The 25,039-nt window shown below is 37.0% G+C and overlaps 1 protein-coding gene and 1 pseudogene across 1 annotated transcript; both read left to right on the top strand.

Moving 5' to 3' along the window:
• LOC109128029 lies at nucleotides 5,693-13,304 on the top strand (annotated as a pseudogene).
• On the top strand, nucleotides 14,987-18,095 carry LOC104734009. Its single transcript, XM_010453523.1, has 6 exons — nucleotides 14,987-16,048; nucleotides 16,151-16,224; nucleotides 16,291-16,526; nucleotides 16,607-16,745; nucleotides 16,936-17,248; nucleotides 17,490-18,095. Exons 1-6 carry the CDS (start codon nucleotides 14,987-14,989, stop codon nucleotides 18,093-18,095), a joined length of 2,430 nt encoding a protein of 809 aa, XP_010451825.1.

The raw sequence follows: 25,039 nt of genomic DNA on the forward strand, positions 1-25,039 counted from the left end.
TGCATAGGTTTGATTGTTTCTTGACCATGAGAGTGGGAGAAACTTGTCTTAGATTTATATGTCTAGAGGTTAGCTCAAAGTTTGCTTGAGATTTGTTTACCAACTTAGACAACCACAATGATTAGTTCATCCCATGAATCCATCCTCAGGACCCTCTTTGTTTATTGAATTTACAGTCTTAATCTTGTTGCTTGCTTGTAGTATGTTTTGGTTTAGCATTACTCTGTTTTTATTATATTGCTCTGTTTTTCCGAATTTGTCTAGCTCGACCACTCACTCGACCTACACTCGGTCGAGTGCTGCTCGAGTTCATCCCCAGAACTTTGTGTTTCATGATTTGTGATTGCCTTGTTTCATTCCTGTTTCATTCTAGTTGCATTTCTGTTGCATTTACTTAGTGTCCTGTTCATTACTAGTCTTTCATTAGTTCATTAGTAGAAGTTTCTATTTCTGTTCTTGCATCATTACTGTTATAATCATCGTGTTTCATTTGCATTTAGTTCTTAGTTCTTGTAGTTTACTTTCTGCATTTTACATTTTCATCTTAGGATTGTTAGTGACAAACAATCTTTACATTTGTCTTAACTTAGATTCATATGCATATCTTAACTGTTCACAAACACTCATTTAGGATTGATACCTCTTGTACTGCAATAGCATAAGGGGAATTGAAACACCCATCCATCATTCCATTCATATCTCACCATTGCATATACATCATCATTCACACCACATACCAAAATATCAGTTTCAGCATTGCTTTAAACTCATGGATACCATATACATATTTGGATCATCTTTCTCCTTTTTACCACTCTTGTTGATCCATGTAGCTGATTCATCATAAAAATCAGTTTCCCTACCCCTTAACCAACCCTTCTTTCAAGCCATGCTTATTCTTGTGTGTGTGAGGCCTATATTTGGGATTGAGCTTGGTAGAAAGTGTTAGTTTTGAACTGACAAGAGTAAAGCCTTGTGTAGTTCTAGTTTGCATTTTTCAAACTAGATAGGACTAGGTGGTTCACTTGTTGGGTTTGGGACTTGGCTGTTTTGAAAAGAAAAAAAAAAGAGGAAAAGAGAAAGAAAAAGGTAGAGTCTTTAAGAGGAGAATGTGTTTAAGTAAAGCTCTAGTGAAAGGATGGGAAGTAAAATTTTGTTGAAGATGGTTCTAGTTAAAGAAAAAAAAAAAAAGAAAAGAAGAGTCTAGCAAAATGCTTGTATGTCTTAAGAATAAGAAGAAAAGAGAATCATAGCAAATAAGTAAGAATCCCCCATCCCATTAGAAAGATCAAATAAGAAACCTCTCCTAAGACTTGAAACCAAAAGAGAAAGGGTGAAAGAGAAGTGAAGAAGTTAAAGGATAGTACTAGGATCATTTGGGTTTAGATTGGTAGGATGAATACTTTGGGTGCGGGTAGACAAGGTTATGTTCTTGTATGTGTCTAAGTGTTCTTACCTTTAGCATTCTTCTAAAGCTCAATCCATTTTTATGAACCTTGATATTGATAAGCCCCACTCTAAAGAGAGACCACCATTGTCTCAAAACCTTTATCTCCAAGCCAAATGAGTTTTAAGCATTGCATAGAATTGATTCATGTTCTTGATTAATAAATGTTAAAGAAAATGGTTGATTTGAATGCATGTGGACATCTAAGGCTCAAATCAGTAAAGGTTGTGATAGGTTTGTCTAAAATCTTTAAGTACAGCTCATTCAACTTGCAGCATAGTACTAGTAACTTGGACATTGATTCTAGCTGGTCTATTGGCAAGCTTTAGGACTGGAAGATGCACAAGAAGAGCCAACTCGACCGGTCACTCGACCGAGCACTGGGTCGAGTTGGCCGAGCCGCCTAGCTATTTTGTCTTTTAGCATTTTTAGGGCTTCCACTACTTTTTCTATATAAGGCTTTGTACCCTGCAGCCACCAAAGAGTCCAGCTTTTTAGATATTTCTCAAACCTAGTATTTGCCCTTTTGGGAATTATTTACTTTTGCACTTTTATTTTCTTAGATCTTGTACCTCCTTGAAGGAGAAAAAGAAGAGATTCCTCATATTTGTTAGTTTGATAACTTTCAAAATGTTGAGAATTCTTGTTTGATTCCTTCTTCAATATTTTAGATCTGTGTTTCATCTATCTATTGATGCAAGTTTCGATATTTTCTGGGTTTATTACTTTGTTGTTCATTATGTGTGCTTGTGAGTAGTTGCTTAGGATCTTGAGGATGGGTTAGGCTAGATTTTGTTTGAGGTTTGTTTGATTTGGTCAAGCTTGATTGTTGTAGATCTATTCTAGGCTAGATGTTCTTAATGCTGATCCTATAACCGAGAGGGTAGGGTTTGATCTCAAGCCTCTTAGCATCACACCAATGTCTAAGGTGCATAGATAAGGCTAGATCTAGAGATTATCATTAGGCTTTCTAAGAGATTAGAAGTCTTGTTTGATTTTTGACATATTGCTTAATGCTTGCTTGTATAGGTTCTTTTGTGAGAACAGGTCTAGAAATATATGAGCTTGATTGTTTTTGCCATGAGAGTGGATTAACATGTTCTTAGAGATCATTGTCTAGAGATTAGCTCAAAGTTTGTTTGAGATTTGTTGACCAAGTTAGATGACCTCAATCATTAGTCTAGCCCATGAATCCCTCCTCAAGACCTTCCTTGTTTATTGATTTCTTAGCTTAAATCATGTTGTTTGGTTGTTGTTTGATTTGCTTTTGTATTGCTTTGTTTCTCGCGTTTGTCCATCTCGACTCTGTACTCGATCTACACTCGATCGAGTGCTTACTCGAGCTCATCCCCAGAATTCTTGTTTATGCTTTGTAGTTGTCCTGTCTTACTTCCTGCTTCATTTTAGTTGCATTTCTGTTGCATTCACTTAGTATCCTGTTCATTACTTGCCTTGCATTAGTTCATTACTTGCATTACTATAGTTTCTATTTCTGTTCTTATTGCATCATAGCTTTGATTAGTCTGTTTTCTTTACATTTAGCATCCATCTTAGTAGCTTTTACTTTCTGCATTTTACATTTCATCAATAGGTTGTTAGTGACAAACATCCTTCATATTTGACTTGACTTAGACATTTATGCACATCCTTATTGCATGCAAACACTCAGATTGGATTGACACCTCTTATACTGCAACTGCATAAGGGGAATTAAAACACTCTGCACTCTATTCATTCATCATCATTCATATCCATCATCTCATCATACCATATCACCAACCATACAAAAGATGTGTTTCATACATCTATAATATGTTAAAATTGTAACATATTAATAAGATTCGTTCGTGGTACAGTGGTTTGCAGCTGCACAGAAAATCCATGGTTCTCGGGTTTGAGCCACACAAATCACTTTTTGGGTTTTTTCGATTTTTCTTTAATAAATACAGAATGACAAAAATATCCTCATCTTCTTCCTCATCACCATTGATCTGAAAACCTAATTTAAGCTGAGTTTTCATTTTCTTGGCAATTATTCGTCATTTTATTTTGTTATTCTTGTAGTTTTAGCTCATATATGATAGATTTACAACCAAAATCATAGTTATAACCTCAAAACCTTCAAAAAAAAAATTTATTTTTTGATTCCTGATTTTTAGCCGATTGTTTCGAAATCGCGGCGGCAGAGGAGTGCCTAGCTTATAATCGGCGATTACACGGCCACCTAGGCCGATTTTTAAAACAGGGAGAATACTTATGAACCGATTACCGCATCTTTAGGAGTTTTCGTATTTGATTGTTTAAACTTTTATCTTTAACTCGACCCTTTATCCGAACTGGTACTCGATCATCAGCTTCGTGTAGAGCCTTGAGTTGTTCATCATTGCATATTATTTGAACTAGAGCTCAGACCTCGCGATATCAAAGGAGGAAATATTTTTAAAAAGTTAAATTAAATTTTAAATTATAAAATTATTTAAAAGTAAGAATATATTTTGAAAATATAATAAATAGGGCTAAAACTGTATAAATATTAAACATATATAACTGCGAGTTAAAGAAACACAAGCATCAAAATAAAAACTTATATAAAAATATTATGGCAAAAAAACTCAATTCTTAGTTAAAAATTATTAAATAAAAACTCATAATGTATAGAGGCAACCTTGTAATTGTTTTGTATGTATTATAAATATAAGATATTTTATGAAAAACTAAAGTAAAGAATAACAAGCATTATAACATTTATTAATATTAATATTACTAATAAAAAAATTATTATGACGAAGTGATCTTAAGTGAAAATATCAAACAAAATATTATAATAAATAAATGCAACTTTCTCCTATATTTTTCTTTAAAATAAAATAAATTTTATCGTCAGTGAAAATTTATCAACCAATAATTATAAAAAAATATACAAAACTTCTTAAAATAAAATATTAAATAGTTAAATCTTGAAAGACACATATTTTACGAATAGTTACGATAAATAAATGTAACTGTAAGTTACATAACTAAAGTTATTAACTATCTATATTATTATAATTATTTCTAAAATCTTTAGATATATTATAGAATAATATTGGATATTGGATCTTAAAATCTATATTATTTAGATTCAACATGAAATAGAAAATTTGTGTTAGCTAATAATGATTTGTTTGTTATTTAAGAAGATACATATATATAGAGTTCAAAAGACATAGATATTTAGATAAATATAACTATTGGAACGAAAAATTGTGAATAAAATATGGTGAAAAGATATAACTCTATAATGAACAAACGCAACCGTATGTTTTTTTCTACAATGAACAGACACAACCGTATACTATTTTTTTATATTAGAAGACACAACTCTACAATAAACAGACATAATCATATAATTTTTTTTAACAATGAATAGATCCAACCGTATAAATTCTTTTATGGTAAAAAACACAACTCTATATTAAACTAACACAACTATATAATTTTTTAAATAAATATTAAAAGTTTATTTTACGAAAAGGTATGACTAAAAATCGTAACTGTTATCGATATTTATTCAGATTATTATTATTATATAGTTTAAGAGCTCACGGATTAGAATACGGCGGTGTGTTAGAATTGACATTAGTCTGTCCAATGTATGATAAAATTACTTTGACACCTCTTATTATAAATGTGTAATCGCAATACTAAATTACTAAGTTACATATATAATCCAGATTATATCTGATAAACAATAAAAAAAAAATATGATTCTAATACTTAATTACATTTCAATAATAAAAAAAAACTTAATTATAAAAATCGTAAAAAATTTAACATCATTACATTAATATATATAAATTATTTATAGTGTACCACATGTTAAATTCAAATTATTCTTTGTTAGTGTTTTTTTTTTTTTTTGTCAACCATTTGGGGCACAACTGGCCGGCCCATTAGCCAAATTCCTACATTCGTAGGAGCCGGGACTTGATCCCGGGTATGATGGTACCTTCTACAAATGGATTTACTTCCTGCCACTGCACTAAGGTCACTTTATTAGTGTCTTTTTCTTTTTTTAAATTTTTAATATTTCTGAAGGACCATAGGATTCCAAAGTGCTCTTCATTCTCCCAGTCTTCGCCGACAGCTTTCACGTGGCGTGGCGTTAATTGACGTGAAATACTGATTAATTAATGATATTAGTTAGTCCATTGCAAGAAGAACTAATCCATTTATATGGAGTACTACTTTTAAAATTTATGAAAAAAGTACACCACTCTAAAGTCTAAACCATCACAACAGAGAGCTCGGGATTATTGATTTGGATTTGGGAAATCAAATCACACCATGAAAAATGTAGAGGTACCAATTCACGAACATCCTTTATTGCCTGTTACTCGCTTTGATTTGAGTTGGTGTACCGCATGCTTGCTTGGTAACTTTTACATATACGGAGGTTACCGTTGCAATGAGTGTGAATCTGCCTTTCACAAAGATTGTGGTGAGTCACTTTCAGTAATCAACTATTCTTTTCATCCGAACCATCCTCTCAAGCTTCGCCTAAGTCTTGAATCATCTACTTGTAGTCGGTGTGGAACTAAGTTTAGCAATGGTTATTTCTGTTCAATCTGAGATTTTAAGTTAGATTTACGTTGTGGCAATGGACCAGCTCCGCTTCTTACTCTTGATAACTCCGGTGTGCACGAGCATCCGCTTGAGCTTTTGAGTGGAACAAAGCTTGACAGTTTCACAGACGACAAAAAAATGTGCAAGACGTGCGACTTGATAGTGTTTAGTCCAAAATTAGCATATAAATGTTATCAGTGTGAAGTGATCTTCCATGAGGAATGTGCAAAGTTTTTCCCAGAAGCAAACCACACTTCCCACCCCCAACACCCACTTAAGTTCCTTACACATGTAGCACCAGATTACACCGACAAGAAATGTCTTCTATGCGGGTTTGAGTTTGATGGACAACTTCACAACCACCACTGTGATGTTTGTAACTTCAGCATATGCGGAGAGTGCATGAAGAACCCACCACCTCTTGGTGTTGTAAGTCCAACAACTCATGAACATCAACTTCATCTTATTCCAAGACGTATTGATTTCAAGTGCAATGCTTGTGGTGTTGGGAATGTCCTGAAATCTTTTGTACTTACGCTTGTATAGTCAAGGCTCGAAAGTCGAATAATATTATATGATCATAATGTTTTGCTAGAAGCCTCTTATGATCAATGATTTTAGAAGCTCATTGCTAATATTATTTGATCCTACAGGGTCACACACCTAAGCAGACTGGATAATGTAATGTTGGGTTTGATATAATATATATATGTTATATGAGATATACATATATATATTTATATTTGTGCAGTTATAAAATATGTTAATATAATACATATGTCATATTTGATATATATATGTATGTTTATAAACGTACGTAAGTGAGAATTGGGCTTGGCCCATTAGCAAACCTAAACGAGTTAGGTTAACGTCGATCAATATATAATTGACGTTTTGCGTTTGATTAATTGCAACACTAAGATTCTCGCCGAAACCTAACCTAAGACAAAAGTGTTTGTCAGGATCGAGATTTGATCTCTACGGTACTAGCATCCCGTTTGATCCAGTTTGTGTGCGTGTGGATACCAGTAGAGGCACAACAGTTGGGGTGCTTTACAACCTTAGTTTAATTTAGTTCATCTTCCGCTGCGAACTATCCAGGTATATTCATAATCTTATGACATAGTTTTGATTCAATATTTACATGAATCCTGGCAATTGAATTTATGACTAGTTTACAAATTGTTATAAATCGGTATAAATTCCAACAGTAGTATCAGAACCTACTTGTATAATTTTGAATTAAACCTAATTTACTGTTCATATTTGATATGCAAAGTAATTTTGTTTTGTTTGTTAAATTTGATTATCATGTTTGATGAATTAATAATCGATACATGCACAGATGTAAAGTTGTTTACGTTGCATGTATTATTAACATAAATTAATAATCGATACATGTAGCTAGAGATGTAAAGTCAGGACCGGCCCTAGAGCTGCTGTGGCCTCAAGCATTTTTATTTGTGATATTTTATAAAAATAAAAGAAACTACTAAAACTGCCCTTTTGGAGTTTCGAACCCATGACAAGAGACTATTCCCCGTACAACACAACCAACTCAACTAAGAAATATTATTGTAAACGTGCCTACATAACTAGAATATATTATGTGGCCTAAAGCACATGCTTTAGCTGCTTTAGGGGTGGGCCGGCCCTGTGTAAAGTTGTTTACATTGCATGTATTATTATACAACACATAATAGTTATGAATATAATATAGTTAAAGAACAACACGTATCCGACAATACATGTCTGTTTGTTTTTATATCATCAATATGAGAGACTTATGATATGTTTCATCACATCTCTTGTAAGGCATAATAGTTATGCATATATGATGATACATATATATAAATAGTTAATCTTAAATAAAATATATTGGATATATTTTGTTATAGCATCATGTTTTCTTTGAGTAGCATGTATATTATGTTTGATTGATGAATACGTATAATATATATATGATAGAAACTTTATGTCCGATTGAGTGGATTCATATTTTATAATGAAAGTCATTATAAAATACACTGATCGGAGCTGTAGTTTCTAAATATTAAAATTTATGTTCTAATTTGATTAGAGATATTGAAATTTAATTAAGATTAAGTTTTCAAATAATTAATAATTTAATATGATTAAAATATTTAATAGTATAACTTAAACAAAACTTAATTGTTTTTGTTTATCATTCGTTATCAAGTGGTTTGTATGTTCGCTGAACACAGAGACTTGGTAAATTAAAATTCCACTAATCTTAATTTGATTAAAATAATTAGTTTGATTAAATCATCTTAATATGATTAAGAACGATTGACAAATTAATAATTATACATATTAGATATGTATTAGTTGTATATCATTTATATATTTTTTATATATCAGATATAAAATTTAGATAAAATTTAAATTAATTAAGATTAATTTTCTAAATAATTTATAATTTTAATTTGATTAAAATAATTAGATTGTTTATAATTCTATCAACTACATATAAGATATGTATTAGTTATATTTTATTTATATTAGATATAAATTTAAATATAAGATTGAGTTATAAAATTAATTCTCAATTAATATCAAGTATTTTTGATGTCTTTCCAATCTTGTCAACTGTCAAGCCTCGTTTCATTGTGTGATAGGTCTACCAAGTAGAGTGTCCACGATTACATGAGTAAGACAGATGGTAATGGTTACCATTTGATTAAAAGATTGGTTTACTTGACTAAGCTATCAAAACGGTTTTGGGCTTAGAGGCATATGTTGGATAAGACATAAGATGTTATCTAACAACCAAGAGTTATATTGGATATAATTAGCAAGGATGTTGCTTACCCAAATAACTAATTATTCAGGCGATGAGCCAAAGCTCACTTGAATTTTAGTGAAATAAGGATCTTGGAACACTATACTCTTTTGAGGAAAATTTTGGTTAGAGTATAGTATGAGTTTTCTTAATTGTTGAGATTTCTCAAATTTTATGAACATCATTTTAACATCTGCTATTCTTTTGATACAGAGATGTCAAACCCTCACAGTTCTTTTTCACTTTGATCCGTCCTTGAGAAGGAAAAGTTGAATGGATCAAATTTCCTTGAGTGGTATCGAAATTTGAGAATTGTTCTCAAACAAGAGAAAAAGGAATATGTCCTTGAAAAGGAATTGCTGCTTGAGAAGCCTAAGGCAAATCATCCACATGCAGAGAGAAATGCTTATGATAAGCATGTCAGTGATAGGATTGATGTGTGTTGTTTTATGTTGGCTACCATGAACTCGGACTTGCAAAAGCAATATGAGAACGTGGAGTCGCCGATTGAGATAACCAATGGCCTGAAAGGGATGTTTCAGGAGCAAGCACGAACAGAGAGGTATAACACTGTTAAGACTCTCCTTGGTTGCAAGCTACCATCAGAGAGTCCAGTTAGTCCACATGTCATTAAGATGATGGGTTATATTGATAACCTGGCTAAACTGGATTCCCCTATCAGCCAAGAGTTGGCTACTGATATTATCTTGCAGTCATTGCCGTCAAGTTATGATCAATTCATTTTGAACTACAATATGAATAGTTTGACAAAGACTTTGACTGAGCTGCATGGAATGCTCAAAACTGCTGAACCAAACATCAGAAAGGACACTCCACATGTCCTCATGGTGCAAGGGGGCAAAAAGTTCAAGAAACATATTAAGAACAAAGGAAAGGGTAAGATGAGCAGGATTGAGAATCCTAGTGCGTCTGACCCATCTCCAAAGTTCAAGGCTGGTCCCTCTGGTGATGACAAATGTCATTATTGTAATGGCTCTAGGCATTGGAAGAGAAACTGTGCGAAATATTTGGAAGATCTGAAGAAGAAGAAGACTTCTTCTCCAGGTATCTATGTTATAGAAGTAAAAGTTGCTACTTCCATTTCTACTTCTTGGGTATTGGATACCGGCTGTGGTACTCATATTTATGTTAATATGCAGGGCCTAAGCAACAGTAGAACTTTGGAGAAAGGACAAGTGGACCTACGTGTTGGGAATGGAGCAAGAGTTGCTACATTAGCTGTAGGAATATTTCATTTGTTTTTACCTTCTGGCATGGTTTTAGAACTTAATAATTACTACTATGTATCTGCTGTGAGCAGAAATATTATTTCTATTTCTTTTTTGGATTTGGAAAGATTTCATTTTTCGATTAAAGACAAGTGTTGTTCATTTGATCGTAGTGATATTTTATGGTAGTGATCCATTAGAGAATGGGCTTTATGTTCTGAATCAAAGTGTGCCTATCTATAACATTAGGATTAAAAGATTTAAGCCTAATGACTTGAATCCTAATTTCCTTTGGCATTATCGTTTACACATTCAAAAGCTTCATAGTGATGGACTTTTGAATTCATTTGATTATGAATCATATAAAATAGATAAAATCTGTTAAGTGCTACTTCCTTTGATATCCTAAAGAGACCAAAGGTTATTTTTTTACAACCACACCGAGAACAAAGAGTTTGTTGCTCAAAAATGTGTCTTTTTAGAGAGAATTTCTTTCTAAGTTGAACAGTGGGAGTAGGGTACTCCACATGTTTAATATGCTATGTACTCATCCTGATGTGGCATTAGATTTCTAAAGATGTGATATCAATTCTAGTGGGAGAATTTTATGTCATGTTATGATGTTCATGTTTACATACATTTGATGTATTTTCAATTAATGAAATTTGTTTCATTATTATTTGGTTATTGGATAATTAAATAATTATCCCAAAATAATTTATTTTATCATTATAGGTCATCAAGTATGTGACTTGATCATGAAACCCTATAAAAGAAAGATAACATAAATTATTGAGGTCCCTAGTCAAGGTTATTAAAATGGGACATTAATAACTATAAATGACTAGTATGTGAGGTGACTGATGACTAAGTTTCATAGAGTCATTGATATGTAGTATTAAAGTCAATCACATTAATATGTGTTGGAGAACACAGTATTGGACTGACCCGCTGTGAGAACTCTACAAGAATGTTATATGAGTGTCATAAGAGTTTCTCATCACAACTATAGAGTATAGTCCTTTGACGTGAGTTTGTCATGTTTTCTTATACATGGATTAGTTTGCTTTGATCCTGTCAAACGTCAGCCGTAACAGGTGATTATAAAGACAGTGATTGGGTATATTATGAACTGTGTAAGGAACAGGGATGGAACAAGATGGGATTTGTCCCTCCTATATAACAGGAGATAAATATCTTTGGGCCTATCGAAGATTTGATACTGAGAAATGCATGGCCGTGCTCAAACGAGGTGAATGTCAATCGTTTGTTTTATCAGTATAAATCGGAGTTCGATAAATACGATTTAGCTTAATAAGGATGACACTGTTTCTTGCCTTATGCTAAGATCGAGATATAGCGACAAAAGGATTATCGGAATAGATGATTCCAGTACAAGTGGGAGATTGTTGGGAATATCCTGAAATCTTTTGTACTTACTCTTGTATAGTCAAGGCTCGAAAGTCGAATAATATTATATGATCATAATGTTTTGCTAGAAGCCTCTTATGATCAATGACTTTAGAAGCTCATTGCTAATATTATTTGATCCTACAGGGTCACACACCTAAGCAGACTGGATTAATGTAATGTTGGGTTTGATATAATATATATATGTTATATGAGATATACATATATATATTTATATTTGTGCAGTTATAAAATATGTTAATATAATACATATGTCATATTTGATATATATATGTATGTTTATAAACGCACGTAAGTGAGAATTGGGCTTGGCCCATTAGCAAACCTAAACGAGTTAGCTTAACGTCGATCAATATATAATTGACGTTTTGCGTTTGATTAATTGCAACACTAAGATTCTCGCCGAAACCTAACCTAAGACAAAAGTGTTTGTCACGATCGAGATTTGATCTCTACGGTACTAGCATCCTGTTTGATCCAGTTTGTTTGCGTGTGGATTCCAGTAGAGGCACAACAGTTGGGGTGCTTTACAACCTTAGTTTAATTTAGTTCATCTTCCGCTGCGAACTATCCAGGTATATTCATAAACTTATGACATAGTTTTGATTCAATATTTACATGAATCCTGGCAATTGAATTTATGACTAGTTTATAAATTGTTATAAATCGGTATAAATTCCAACATGTGGGACTCAAGGTGACCGAAGCTCTTATTTTTGTCTTCAATGCAGTTTCATGATTCATCAAGAGTATCGATTTACCCCGTGTCATAAACATCAATCGCCATGATCATCGTATCTCTTACACCCGTCGTCTTGGACATGGAAACCGGACATGCGGAGTTTGTCGTAAAAAAGTGGATGGATTCCACGGAGGGTTTTCTTGTTCCAAATGTTCTAACTATGTTGTTCATTCAAGATGTGCAAGAAGAAAAGATGTATGGGATATGATCGAACTAGAGGGGACACCCGAAGAGCTCGAGGAAACTCCATTTGTGGTGATTAATGAAAACACCATAAAACATTTTAGTCATGATCATAACTTACGAGTCAACATGGATGGGAGGATTTTAAATGAAAGCACACTTTGTCAAGCTTGTATCTTCCAGATTTGTTCAGAACTGTTCTACAGTTGCGAGCAATGTGATTTCATTCTCCACAATAAATGTGCTTACCTTCCTCAGAAGAAACGACATATGTGCCACAACCAACCATTCACACTAGAAATGAATACTCAATGGAAAGATGAGAGGTGTCATCTTTGTCTTCAAAATTTCACCGGTTTCAGGTACAAGTCTCGTAATTCTGGTTATAGTTTAGTTGTGAGATGTGGTTCAGTTTCAGAACCATTTGAGCATGAAAGCCATCCACATCCCTTATACTACTCTAAAAATATGTCTAAGTCTTGCGCTGCATGTGGGAAACAGACTACTAGAGATGTGTTTAGTTGTGATGAGTGTGACTTTAGTTTGCATTATAAGTGTGCTATTTTACCACAAAAGGTAATTAGGCATAAGTACGACGATCATCCTCTTTTCTTACCGGAGAAATGGTTTTATACATGCATCGATTGTGGAATCGTATTGCATATCTCCTGTGTCGTGGGAGATTTCTCATATATTATGCCAGGTTCGATAATAAGCTTGAATGTAGAAGTGGTATCCAACACCTCTATTTGTAGACCACTTTGCAATATTTGTAACGATCGATGCAAGCTCCCTTCCATTTTCAAGATTTCCGAGGAAGATTTTGTTCTTTATATTTGTTCTTGGAAATGTCTTTTAAGATAGAATAGTTTACAAGATTGATAAGGAATATGTTTAAATGAATGAAAACTCTGTATCGTTTGTTTTTGTTGAATGTTTTTATGTTTATACATAAATAACACTACAAGAAATATGAGCTTTGGTAGCAGTTCGTTGTAGCACGAATTTACAAACTGCTACTAAAAGTACCAAAATTGGATGTTAAGTATTTCTTAGCATTAGATTAACGCTGACAATGTTTTTCATTAAGCAGGAACATAAAAATAACTATTGTAGCTGGAAAGTGGTTGTGGAGGCAAAATATTTTCGTGTTTTCCCCCTTACCAAAAAAATATCGATTCTCAATATCTCACTTTATTACACTTTGACCAAACAAGAAAAAAACAAAAAAAAAGCTTTGTAAAACTTTTCAACTACATCAGATCTCAGTCTGAAACCTCAAATTTTTACACCTCAATCCTGAAATTTCAATATCCATTTCTCGAATTCTGGACTCACATTGATGAAAACTCGATTCTCCGTCACTCTCTGTCTCCATCTATCTCTGAATCTCTCCGCTTCAGTTTTTTTTCGCCTCAGTCTCTCTCTGCCTCCGTCTCTCTCCGCCCCGTCTCTCTCCGCCTCCGTCTCTCTCCATCTCCGTATCTCTCCGTCTCTGTCTCTGTCTCAGTAGATTAGCCGATCTCTGTCTGTTGCCGCATCTGTCTCAGTAGCTAAGCCGATCTCCATCTTTTGCCATCTCTGTCTCAGTAGTGTCGAACTTAGCCGATCTCCGCCTGTTTGCATCAGAACACAGAGGTTAGTTGTCACAATCACATCTCATTCGGACGGATATTTGATTGATTGGTTTTAGAGTTGAATGACTTGGATGTTTGATATTTCGTTTTTATAAACTGTGGTGAATGTGCTTGTTTGGTGTTTGAGTTATTCTTATGGGTTTGTTTTCTTTTCCGGCTGGATAAGCATATATAATGGTAGAAAAGATATGGGTTCATCTTAACAAGTATGTGAGACCATTCTAGTTATGTACTTATTGGTTTTATGGTTATGTTAAAGAGATTTAAAAGTTTATCATTGAATTTTTTTTTTTTTGCTTTCATCTTACTTCACTGCAGAGTTGATCATGGGTACGACCGTACGAGAGAGGTGCTTGGGATTTTGTGAGGTCTGTGACTTCAGGTTTAGGAGAGAATGCGATGATTATTTGCATGTGCATTGACTGTCGTAACGTAGATCGTCACTCAGCCGGTGATGTTGTTGATCATCTAGTAACAAGGGGAATGGATTTGAGTTACAAGTTGCGGGAGGACTGGTATCATCATGGAGAAGTGAAATCAGGGACTGAGTGTAGAAAGAACACAAGTCAGTGGAACCAGGAGATTTTAGGGTTGTTCAAAGCTGCTGAACTTATAGATGAAGAAGAGCTGGCTAGTCAGGGTGATTTAAGTGAGGTTGCTGAGGGTGATGAAAAAGAAGAGGATGAGTTTTTAGCGAAGCTAGCTGATGCATAAACACCATTATATCCAGGATATGCAAACCACAGCAAGCTCTCGGCGATTGTTTCACTTTTTAGGCTAAAGACACAGAGTGGTTGGTCTGACAGAAGCTTCGATCTTCAGCTTGAGACTTTGTCACAGATGCTACCCAAGGATAATGTCTTGCACATTTCCTTGTACAAGGTGTAGAAGTTTCTGAAATCTTTTGATATGGGTTATGAGAAGATAGACGCTTGTGTAAACGACTGCTGTTTATTTAGACATCAGTTGCCGGAGCTGGACAATTGTCCTAAATGCAATTCTTCACAATGGAAGATTAACACAAGAACTGGTGAGGTGAAGAAAGGTATTCCACAGAAAGTACTTAGGTACTTTCCGATCATTCTACGTCTCAAGAGAATGTTCAGGTCAGAGGAAATGGCAAAAGACATACGATGGCATTTCACTAATAAGAGCACCGATGGAAAAATGCGTCATCCCGTGGATTCTGTGACGTGGGATCAAATGAATGAGAAGTACCAGTCATTTGCTGCAGAAGAAAGGAATATTAGGCTTGGACTCTCCACAAATGGGTTTAATCCTTTCCACATGAAGAATGTTAACTATAGTGCATGGCCTGTTTTGCTAGTGAATTACAGCATGCCACCTGACAAGTGTATGAAGGAGGAGAACATAATGTTTACATTGTTGATACCTGGTCCCACTCAACCTGGAAACAATATAGATGTGTATTTAGAACCCCTGATAGAGGATCTCAACCATCTGTGGGAGAAGGGAGAGTTAACGTATGATGCATTCAGTAACACTACATTCACGTTAAGGGCAATGCTTCTCTGGACCATACAGGATTTTCTGGCATATGGAAATCTAGCAGGCTGTAAAGTAAAAGGTAAAATTGGTTGTCCTGTCTGCGGGAAACACACAGACAGTTTGTGGTTGAGTAATTGCAGAAAGCACGTATACATGTCTCATCGGAAGTCTTTGCCACCCAGACATGTTTATAGAGGAAAGAAAGCATGGTTTGATGGTAAATCTGAGCGTGGAAGAAGAAGTAGGATTCTGACTGGTCATAACATATATCAAATATTCAAAAACTACAAGAATGATTTTGGAAATGTAAGAGTAACTGGAAGAAACAGGAAGATGAAAGATTGTGTTGACTCTCCGTCTGATACTGATGATGAATCAGAAGAAGAAGAAGAAGAGGTAGATGAAGAGGAGCTATCCAGATGGAAGAAGCGCTCAATCTTATTTAAATTACCTTATTGGAAGGTATGATTTATATGTTAGTTTGGATCATACTTTATATACCATATATTGTTAAAAATAAAAGTCTTAACCATTCTTTTTATTATCTGGATTGAATTTGTCTAGGAAATGTCGGTCAGACATAATTTAGACGTGATGCATGTGGAGATAAATGTTGCGGCTAGTCTGGTTGCTACACTGTTGCATTGTGAGAAATCAAAGGATGGTGTTAATGCTTGAAACGATCTGCAACTTCTTGGTATTAGGAAGGATTTGCATCCCCAAGTCCGTGAAAAAAGAACATATCTTCCTCCAGCTCCTTGGTCTTTGTCCAAAACTGAGAAGAAAGTATTCTGTAAGCGTCTATTTGACTTCAGAGGTCCAGATGGCTACTGTTCAAATATTTCAAGATGCATTAAGATGGAAGCTTGTACCGTCAAAGGACTTAAATCACATGATTATCGTGTGTTGATGCAACAACTTCTTCTGGTTGCAATTAGAGGTATAACATGAGTTATTTTAGCTTTATTATTTCAACAATTTGCTGTTATGTTCTTAATCTCCCATGTTCTTTATTTATAGGTTTGTTACCTAAAGGTGTAAGGATAGCTATTGGACGCTTATGTGCTTTCTTCAACCACCTGTGTCAGCGAGTTATTGACAGAGAGACAATTTCTGTAATCGAGCATGAAATTGTGGAAACTATCTGCATGTTTGAGAGGTTCTTTCCTCCAAGTTTTTTTGATATAATGGTGCATTTGACAATACACTTAGGCAGAGAAGCTCGGTTATGTGGACCAGTTCATTTTCGTTGGATGTACCCATTTAAGAGGTACAATCTCGTAACTTGTATCTTTGATTCCTTTATAATAATCTATTATACTTATAAGTTCCATGTGTTTCATCCCCAGGTACATGAAAGTTATGAAAGACTTTGTTAGAAACACCGCAAGACCAGAGGGTTGTATTGCTGAAGCATATCTCGCTGAGGAATGCATGCGATTCTATAGTGATTTCTTGAAAAAGACAATAAATGCTGATGAGGAACTCGATAGAAATGCTGATTATGAGAATTGCTCTATACTGGAGGGTCGTCCTATATCAGCAGCCACTTCATTTCCTCTTACTGACAATGAGAGGAACATAGCACATCTTGCTGTGATTCATAATATGGCCTTCCTTGATCCTTATGTAGAGTACGTTGTTTTATCAAGAGTCTCTTTGGTTAAGTTTGTTTTAATTACATGTAATTGAAGCTTTGCTTCTTCTTTTTTTTTAAGCATGCACCTACAACATCTACAAGATTCTAGTGAAAGATGTAGACGTGATTTGGCAACGTTATGGAGTACACATACTCATAAATTTGCCTCCTGGTTAAAAGAACATGTATGTTTTGTATTTTTCTGGGTTTTATATATCATATAATTATTTCCAGTCAATGACACTTGATAATTTTTTGAAATAGATACCTATCAATTCTGATCATCATGAAGATATACTTAAATGGTTAGCATATGGTCCTCGTCATTGCGCAAGATCGTACACGGGTTACATAGTCATTGGCAATCAGTTTCATACAATTTTAGTTGATAGGCAAACTCAGAACAGTGATGTATTACATGAGGCCACAACAATGTGTAGAGCTAGTGCAAAAGACAATTCTCCAATGGTTGATGTTGTGTCCTATTATGGCAGAGTGGTGGATATTATACTGCTTGATTACAATGTCTTCTACATTCCTATATTCTGGTGTCAATGGGCAAAAATAGGTAATGGAGTAAAGGAAGAAGATGGCTTCACCCTTGTCAATCTTAACCAAAGTCAAGTTTCGTTCGCAAAAGATCCATACATACTAGCATCTCAAGGAAAGCAAGTGTTTTATTCAAGGGTAGATGAATCATCGAGTTGGTATGTAGCTATAAGAGGTTCTACAAGAAGATATAGTGTAGAAGATGCTGAATCTGGAAACGCAGACGTTGGGCCATTGCCAGTATCAGTCAACATGGATGCAGATGACTTGGTTGATGAAGCTAGGAATGCCCGATCTGACTGTGAACGGATTTATGTGTGAAACAATCGGGTTATTGATTGTTTTTTTGAATATATGATTGGTTATGATCTTTGTTTTGCTGAATAATTATATGCTTTGCTGAACAAGTCTCTGTTTTGCTGAATCTCGATAAAATTTTTTGGTTTCAGGTGAACTAAGATGGTCCATAATCAAAAAAAGCGAACACAAGAAACGAAGAAGGTTAACGATGTAGGAGAAAAACAGTTGAAAACTCAGGAATTGGTAGCCAAGCAGATTGAAAGTACTGATCAAGCTTTGGAGAATGAAGTTAATGAAGTCGATGCTGAGTGTAACACCCGCGAACCGATTTCTGGTTATTGGGAAGGGGTGTCGATCGACACCATCATTTTTTGGTTCGACCAGGTTTGTTTGAATTGTCGTTTTGGTTTGGTTTGATTCAATTGAAGTTCCTAACCAACGTATATAAGAGAAAAGTCGACCTAGGGTCGTGGATTAGAGTGTTTTGGTCGCTGTTTGCAGAAGAAAAGAGAGAAAAGAGAGAGTTTGTGTTCTTGAGAGATTTTGGCTTGTTCTAAGCTGTTTTGGTGAGATCTGTTCCTGTGGAGTGGAGATCTTGTGCTAGGAACAAAGGAGAAGGCTTCTAAGGGTTGGATTCGTCGTTGTTGAGTTAGAATCTTCCTGCAAAAGAGGTGAGTGCATGACCATGGCTTATCTAAGCCTGAGAATCCTTTGTTTGCTTGATTTGTTGTGATTGGTGGTGTTGTTCTTGCTTGTGGTGGTTATGTTGTGGTTATTATAGGTTCCTGAGGCTTTTGGGAGAGTTTGGGATAGATTGGAGGCGGATAGAAACGGAGGTTCGTCGTTTGGATTCGTGCAGTTAGGTGTCGGTCGACACCATGTTTGGACCTGTGTCGATCGACACAACTCTGGTGTCGGTCGACACCAACTTGCCTGATTCGTGATTTTTTTCCTGGTTTGTGGTGTTTGTTTGTTATTTGTTAAACATTGGAATCTCAGTTGCTTGTGTGTATAGCCTAGTAGATGGGAGGATTGCCTCACTAAGTATTTGTGATAATACTTATGCATCTCGATTGTTGTTTGTGGTGTGCAGGTATGTGACGTGGAATCATGGCGATGAGGAGGAGGATGATCTAGGGTATCGTTTGTGTGTTGTTGGCTGAATTGTTTATGTTGGAACCTTGGATAGAGTTGTGCTAGGTTGTTGGATAGAATGTTTAGGAGTGTTATTGTATTGATGATGTATTAGTTTTGTATTATTGGTATGTTTCCGCTGTGCATATTGGTTGTTGATGGTTTATTGTTGTATTGTGGGTTAATTAAGTAGTATGGGATGGTTAATTATATATTGTATTTATTATTAAAAAAAAAAAAAGAGGGTTGTTTCAATTTGGTATCAGAGCCTTTACGGTTCTAGGATAGTTAAGTGGATGGTCAGAGCAGTTAGGAATTTAATTTGGTGAATTATTTTCCTGTTGCTTGATACATATTGTTATGAAATGGAAATTGATTATGAGTAGTTAGTCAATTTGTTTGTGGTATGGACTCCTAGTACCATCCTCTTCGAGCCTTCAATGAGATTCCACGGTAAGATGTGTGTTTGTGTGCGGTTTTGAATTATGTACTTAGCTTTCTGTTTTGGGTAGTGCAGATGGTTAAGGGTGGAGCTGATGCTGGTCATGGACGCGGACGTGGTCGGGGACGCGGTCGTGGTCGTGGTAGGGTCAGAGTCCCAGCAGTGAGTGAGTCTGTTGAGCAGAGTGTGACAGCTGAGGGTGTNATCGTTTGTGTGTTGTTGGCTGAATTGTTTATGTTGGAACCTTGGATAGAGTTGTGCTAGGTTGTTGGATAGAATGTTTAGGAGTGTTATTGTATTGATGATGTATTAGTTTTGTATTATTGGTATGTTTCCGCTGTGCATATTGGTTGTTGATGGTTTAATGAGGAAATGGTGGTTTGGGTGGTTCAATTAAGTAGTATGGGATGCTTAATTATATGTTGTACTTATTATTAAAAAAAAAAAAAAAGGGTCGGTCGTTTCATTTTGGTATCAGAGCCTTTACGGTTCTAGGATGGTTAAGTGGATGGTTAGAGCGGTTAGGAATTTAATTGGGTGAATTATTTTCTTTTTGCTTGATGCATGATGTTGTGTGATGGAATTGATTATGAGTAGTTAGTCAATTTGCATGTGGTATGGAGTCCTAGTATCATCCTCTTCGAGCCTTCAATGAGATTCCACGGTAAGATGTGTGTTTGTGTGCGGTTTTGATTTGTGTACTTAGCTTTCTGTTCTGGGTAGTGCAGATGGTTAAGGGTGGAGCTGTTGCTGGTCGTGGACGCGGACGTGGTGGGGGTCGCGGTCGTGGTCGTGGTCGTGGTCGTGGTAGGGGCAGAGTCCCAGCAGTGAGTGAGTCTGTTGAGCAGAGTGTGACAGCTGAGGGTGTCGGCGAGTCGTAGGACTTCCAGGAGGGGTCCATGAGTGTGGCCGGTGGTGGTACTGATAGGACTGTAGGCGCTGAGGGGGTCAGTGCGGGCGGTGTCGGTGCTCGAGTGGCCGGTGGTGCTAGGGTTCCGGGTGTGGGAATCCCAGCAGGTGGAGCCCCTGTGGGAGGTGTGGACCTGGCGAGCTTGTTGACACAGCTGTTGGAGCAGATACCAGGGGTGGGTCCGGCTCAGGCTCAGGTAGTGCCACCAGTGGTGGCAGAGGAGCAGCAGCCACTTGCTGCGGATGTGAGAGCTCATGCTCGTTATTTGTACGGTTTTTGGGTGGTACCGATGTGATAGCTGAAGGAGATGCATAAACTTGATACTGCGCGGTTTTTGGGTGGTGCGGATCCTACCGCTGCAGATGCGTGGAGGATGAGTGTGGAACATAACTTCCAGACTCTGAGATGTCCTGAGAAGTTTTGGGTGGACATAGGGGTCCACAATTTGGTTGGTGATGCTCAGGTATGGTGGAGATTAGTGGCTGCTAGGAGTGTGCAGCGGGAGATGACTTGGGCTGACTTTGTGGAGGAGTTCAACCGCAAGTACTTTCTGAGAGAGGCATTAGACTGATTGGAGGTGCAGTTTCTTCAGCTATCTCAGGGGACTCGGTCAGTGTGGGAGCTGGACTTAGAGTTCAGTCGACTTCTGGCTTATGGGGGTCGGGCGATGGAGCCCGAGGTGGCTCAGATCAGGAGGTTCATGAGGGCGCTTCGTGAGGACTTGAGGGTCAACTGCAGAGGGAGGAGTTATGCTACAAGGGCGGAGCTGGCGGAGACTGCAGCAGAGATAGAAGATGACTTGAGGTCACAGGTAGTGGTGGTCAGTCTAGCGGTTCAGACAGAGGAGACTTTGGAGCAGAACAATCCAAGCAAGGGTAACAAGTCGGAGCAAAGGCATAAGAGGAAGCGGGAAGACACGTCAGGTATGCAGCAAGGTGGGCGAGGGTGCTTCCGATGTGGAAGCAAGAGCCACATGTTGGCAGACTGCCCCAAGAAAGGTGATCCACAAGAATATCGTCGATCGTGTTACCATTGTGGAGAGGAGGGGCACATCAGGCCTTTCTGTCCTAAGTTGAGGTAGATGATGGGGGGTGCGGCACAACCGAAGGGAGGACCGGGTGCTCAACCCGGAGTTTAGTTTGAATTCTGTTTCTTTTTATTTCAAATATGTATTTTTGTTTGGAGTTGTAAACGTTTATTGCATTTGAGGTTTTAATAAAAATTGGAGTTCTTTGGTTTTGTGATTTGTGGATCTTCTGGAAAAGAAAATCGCTCGTGATTTCTATAAATGGAAAGTTGCCATAAATAGAAAGTTACCATAAATAGAAAGTTTCTAAAAATAGAAAGTTTCTAAAAATAGAAAGTTTTATGAATAGTTAGAAATTGTCTATTTTTGGAAAGGGTGTTTGAAAACACCGAAGTGGTTGAGATGATAGGAGTGAGGCTTGGGGTGGCCATGGTAGTGGTGATATTCTGGGAGAGAATATGGTGTTGGTAGGACATTGAGATGTTCTACGTGGTTCACGGGGGGTGGTCCCGGTTGGAGAAATGCTTATAGACATTATGACTGTTTGCTATAGGGACGGGGGGTCCTAAACAACTCATGAGGAGATGGGAGTTCTCCTGAGGGAACGGGGGGTTCCCTAGATACCGATAGCTCGAGGGACTGCGGTCCTGAGGGTGGCAGAAGAGATGGAGGTTCTCCTGGTACCGAGATCTTGAGGGTGACGACCTGAGGGTGAGACGGTATGGCTCGAAGACGGGGGGTCTAAGAGTGTGATCGGTAGGGCTTGAAGGTTGCGACCTAAGAGCAGATGAGTTGGTGGCAAAAGTGTCAATGACGTGGGAATAAGCATTGTATCAAAATGTGGATTAAGGAGATTGATGGGGGTTCAATCTCAGATTTTCTATTGTGACCGGATGCGGTTTGGGAGATTGATGGGGGTTCAATCTCAGGTTTCCGGTTGAGATCGGATGTGATCTCGGGGTTGATGGGATTTCAATCTCGGGGTTTCTGTGTGTTGACCGGGAGGGTCAGGTGTATGCTGGTCGGGGGGACCAGAGTGGTGATGATTGGGACAGTATGGTTTGGATTGACCGGTGGGGTCAGGACTTTGTTGACTGGTGGGGTCAGGATTGTGTGGACCAGTGGTGTCATGGTTGCGGCAGACCAGATGGTTGGATGGTGCGAACCATTGCGGTGGTGGTCGGATGAGTTTTGCGGTCTGGTGGTGGTGTGTTACAGATTCGAGGACGAATCTTTTGTTAGAGGGGGAGAATTGTAACACCCGCGAACAGATTTCTGGCTATTGGGAAGGGGTGTCGATCGACACCAAGGAGAGTGTCAATCGACACCATCATTTTTTGGTTCAACCAGGTTTGTTTGAATTGCTGTTTTGGTTTGGTTTGATTCAATTGAAGATCCTAACCGACGTATATAAGGGAAAAGTCGACCTAGGGTCGTGGATTAGAGTGTTTTGGTCGCCGTTTGCAAAAGAAAAGAGAGAGTTTGTGTTCTTGAGAGATTTTGGCTTGTTCTAAGCTGTTTTGGTGATATCAGTTCCTGTGGAGTGGAGATCTTGTGCTAGGAACAAAGGAGAAGGCTTCTAAGGGTTGGATTCGTCGTTGTTGAGTCAGAATCTTCCTGCAAAAGAGGTTAGTGCATGACCATGGCTTATCTAAGCCTGAGAATCCTTTGTTTTCTTGATTTGTTGTGTTTGGTGGTGTTGTTCTTGCTTGTGGTGGTTGTGTTGTGGTTATTATAGGTTCCTGAGGCTTTTGGGAGAGTTTGGGACAAATTAGAGGCGGATTGAAACGTAGGTTCGTCGTTCAGATTCGTACAGTTCGCGGCTGCGAAGGGAGTGTCGATCGACACCAGTTAGGTGTCGGTCGACACCATGTTTGGACCAGTGTCGATCGACACCACTCTGGTGTCGGTCGACACCAACTTGCCTGATTCGTGATTTTTTTCCTGGTTTGTGGTGTTTGTTTGTTAATTATTAAACATTGGAACCTCAGTTGCTCTTGTGTATAGCCTAGTAGATGGGAGGATTGTCTCACTAAGTATTTGTGATAATACTTACGCATCTCGATTGTTGTTTGTGGTGTGAAGGTATGTGACGTGGAATCATGGTGATGAGGAGGAGGATGATCTAGGGTCTCGTTTTTGTGTTGTTGGCTATATTGTTTATGTTGGAACCTTGGATAGAGTTGTGCTAGGTTGTTGGATAGAATGTTTAGGAGTGTTATTGTATTGATGATGTATTAGTTTTGTATTATTGGTATGTTTCCGCTGTGCATATTGGTTGTTGATGGTTTATTGTTGCATTGTGGGTTAATTAAGTAGTATGGGATGGTTAATTATATATTGTATTTATTATTATTAAAAAAAAAAGAGGGTTGTTTCACTGAGTTAGGAGAGGACCTTGTTCAACAACAGCCTGTGGAAGAACTAAACGATTTGGAGGCTGAGATAAGAGACGAGGACAATAATCTTGAAGGAAATGTAGTGAATGGTTCAGGTGAAAAACCATTAGATGATGCTGTTATTGCTGACAATAAAGAGGATACTCCGACTTCTGCTGCTGCTAACAATGAAGAGGATACTCTGGATGATGCTGAAAATGTGACGGAACCAAAGCGTAAGAAGAAATGAGGACCAACTAGGATGAAACACATCGCCAAGGACCCAAATGAACGACATCACATTGAATTTACTATCATGAGAGAACCTTGTGGTCGAGGGTCAGTATCTTTGTCATCATATCTAGGTACATTAGTACGGGAACATGTTCCTATCACAATTGAGAGTTGGAAAAAGGTTGGTGAAGATATCAAAAGTGGTTTGTGGAAATCCATTCAGGTAATATAATTTACTTTTAACAGTATCTAAGTTTAAATTACTAAAGGTTGGTGACTCACATGTGTATTTTGTATGCAGGCAAGGTTTGAGCTTGATGAAGAATATAAAAAAAATGTTGCGTTTAAGCAGGTGGGATGTATGTGGAGGTCCTCTAAATCACACCATGTCGGATAGGTCAGAGGAGCTAAGAACCTAAAATATAGGATGGGTCTGCATCCGAATAATGTGTCTACAGCTGAATGGCGTAAATATGTCAAAGATATGACTAGTAATGCTTTTAATGTAGTCAATGATTCATATAAGAGAAGAAGGCAGAAGCAGATACCTCATACTTGTGGCCGTAAAGGAATGGTCAGATTGAGAGAAGAATTGGTCAAGAGTAGCTCAGAACCATCTAAGGTGACAAGGCTAAAAGTGTGGGTGAAGTCACGGACAAAGAAAGATGGTACTCCTGTTAACATCGATGCGGCTGAAAAGATTGTATGTTATGTTTCTTCCTTTTCGATTACTTTATAAATTGGAATTAATGAAGTGGGTGCTGTATATTAATTTGGTATTTGTTTGCAGAGAAAGGCATCAGAGATAGACAGTGATGGTGTTCAGGATTCAGCTACAAC

This window comes from Camelina sativa, chromosome 12 (assembly GCF_000633955.1).
Source record: "Camelina sativa cultivar DH55 chromosome 12, Cs, whole genome shotgun sequence".
NCBI lineage: Eukaryota > Viridiplantae > Streptophyta > Magnoliopsida > Brassicales > Brassicaceae > Camelina > Camelina sativa.

What these genes read in the sequence shown, in the direction of transcription:
- LOC104734009 (XM_010453523.1), top strand. Translation starts at nt 14,987, where the DNA reads ATGGGTTATGAGAAGATAGACGCTTGTGTAAACGACTGCTGTTTATTT. An exon ending in GCTAGTCTGGTTGCTACACT is followed by an intron (nt 16,225 to 16,290) that starts GTTGCATTGTGA and finishes TCTTGGTATTAG; the next exon opens with GAAGGATTTGCATCCCCAAG. An exon ending in ACTATCTGCATGTTTGAGAG is followed by an intron (nt 16,746 to 16,935) that starts GTTCTTTCCTCC and finishes TTTCATCCCCAG; the next exon opens with GTACATGAAAGTTATGAAAG.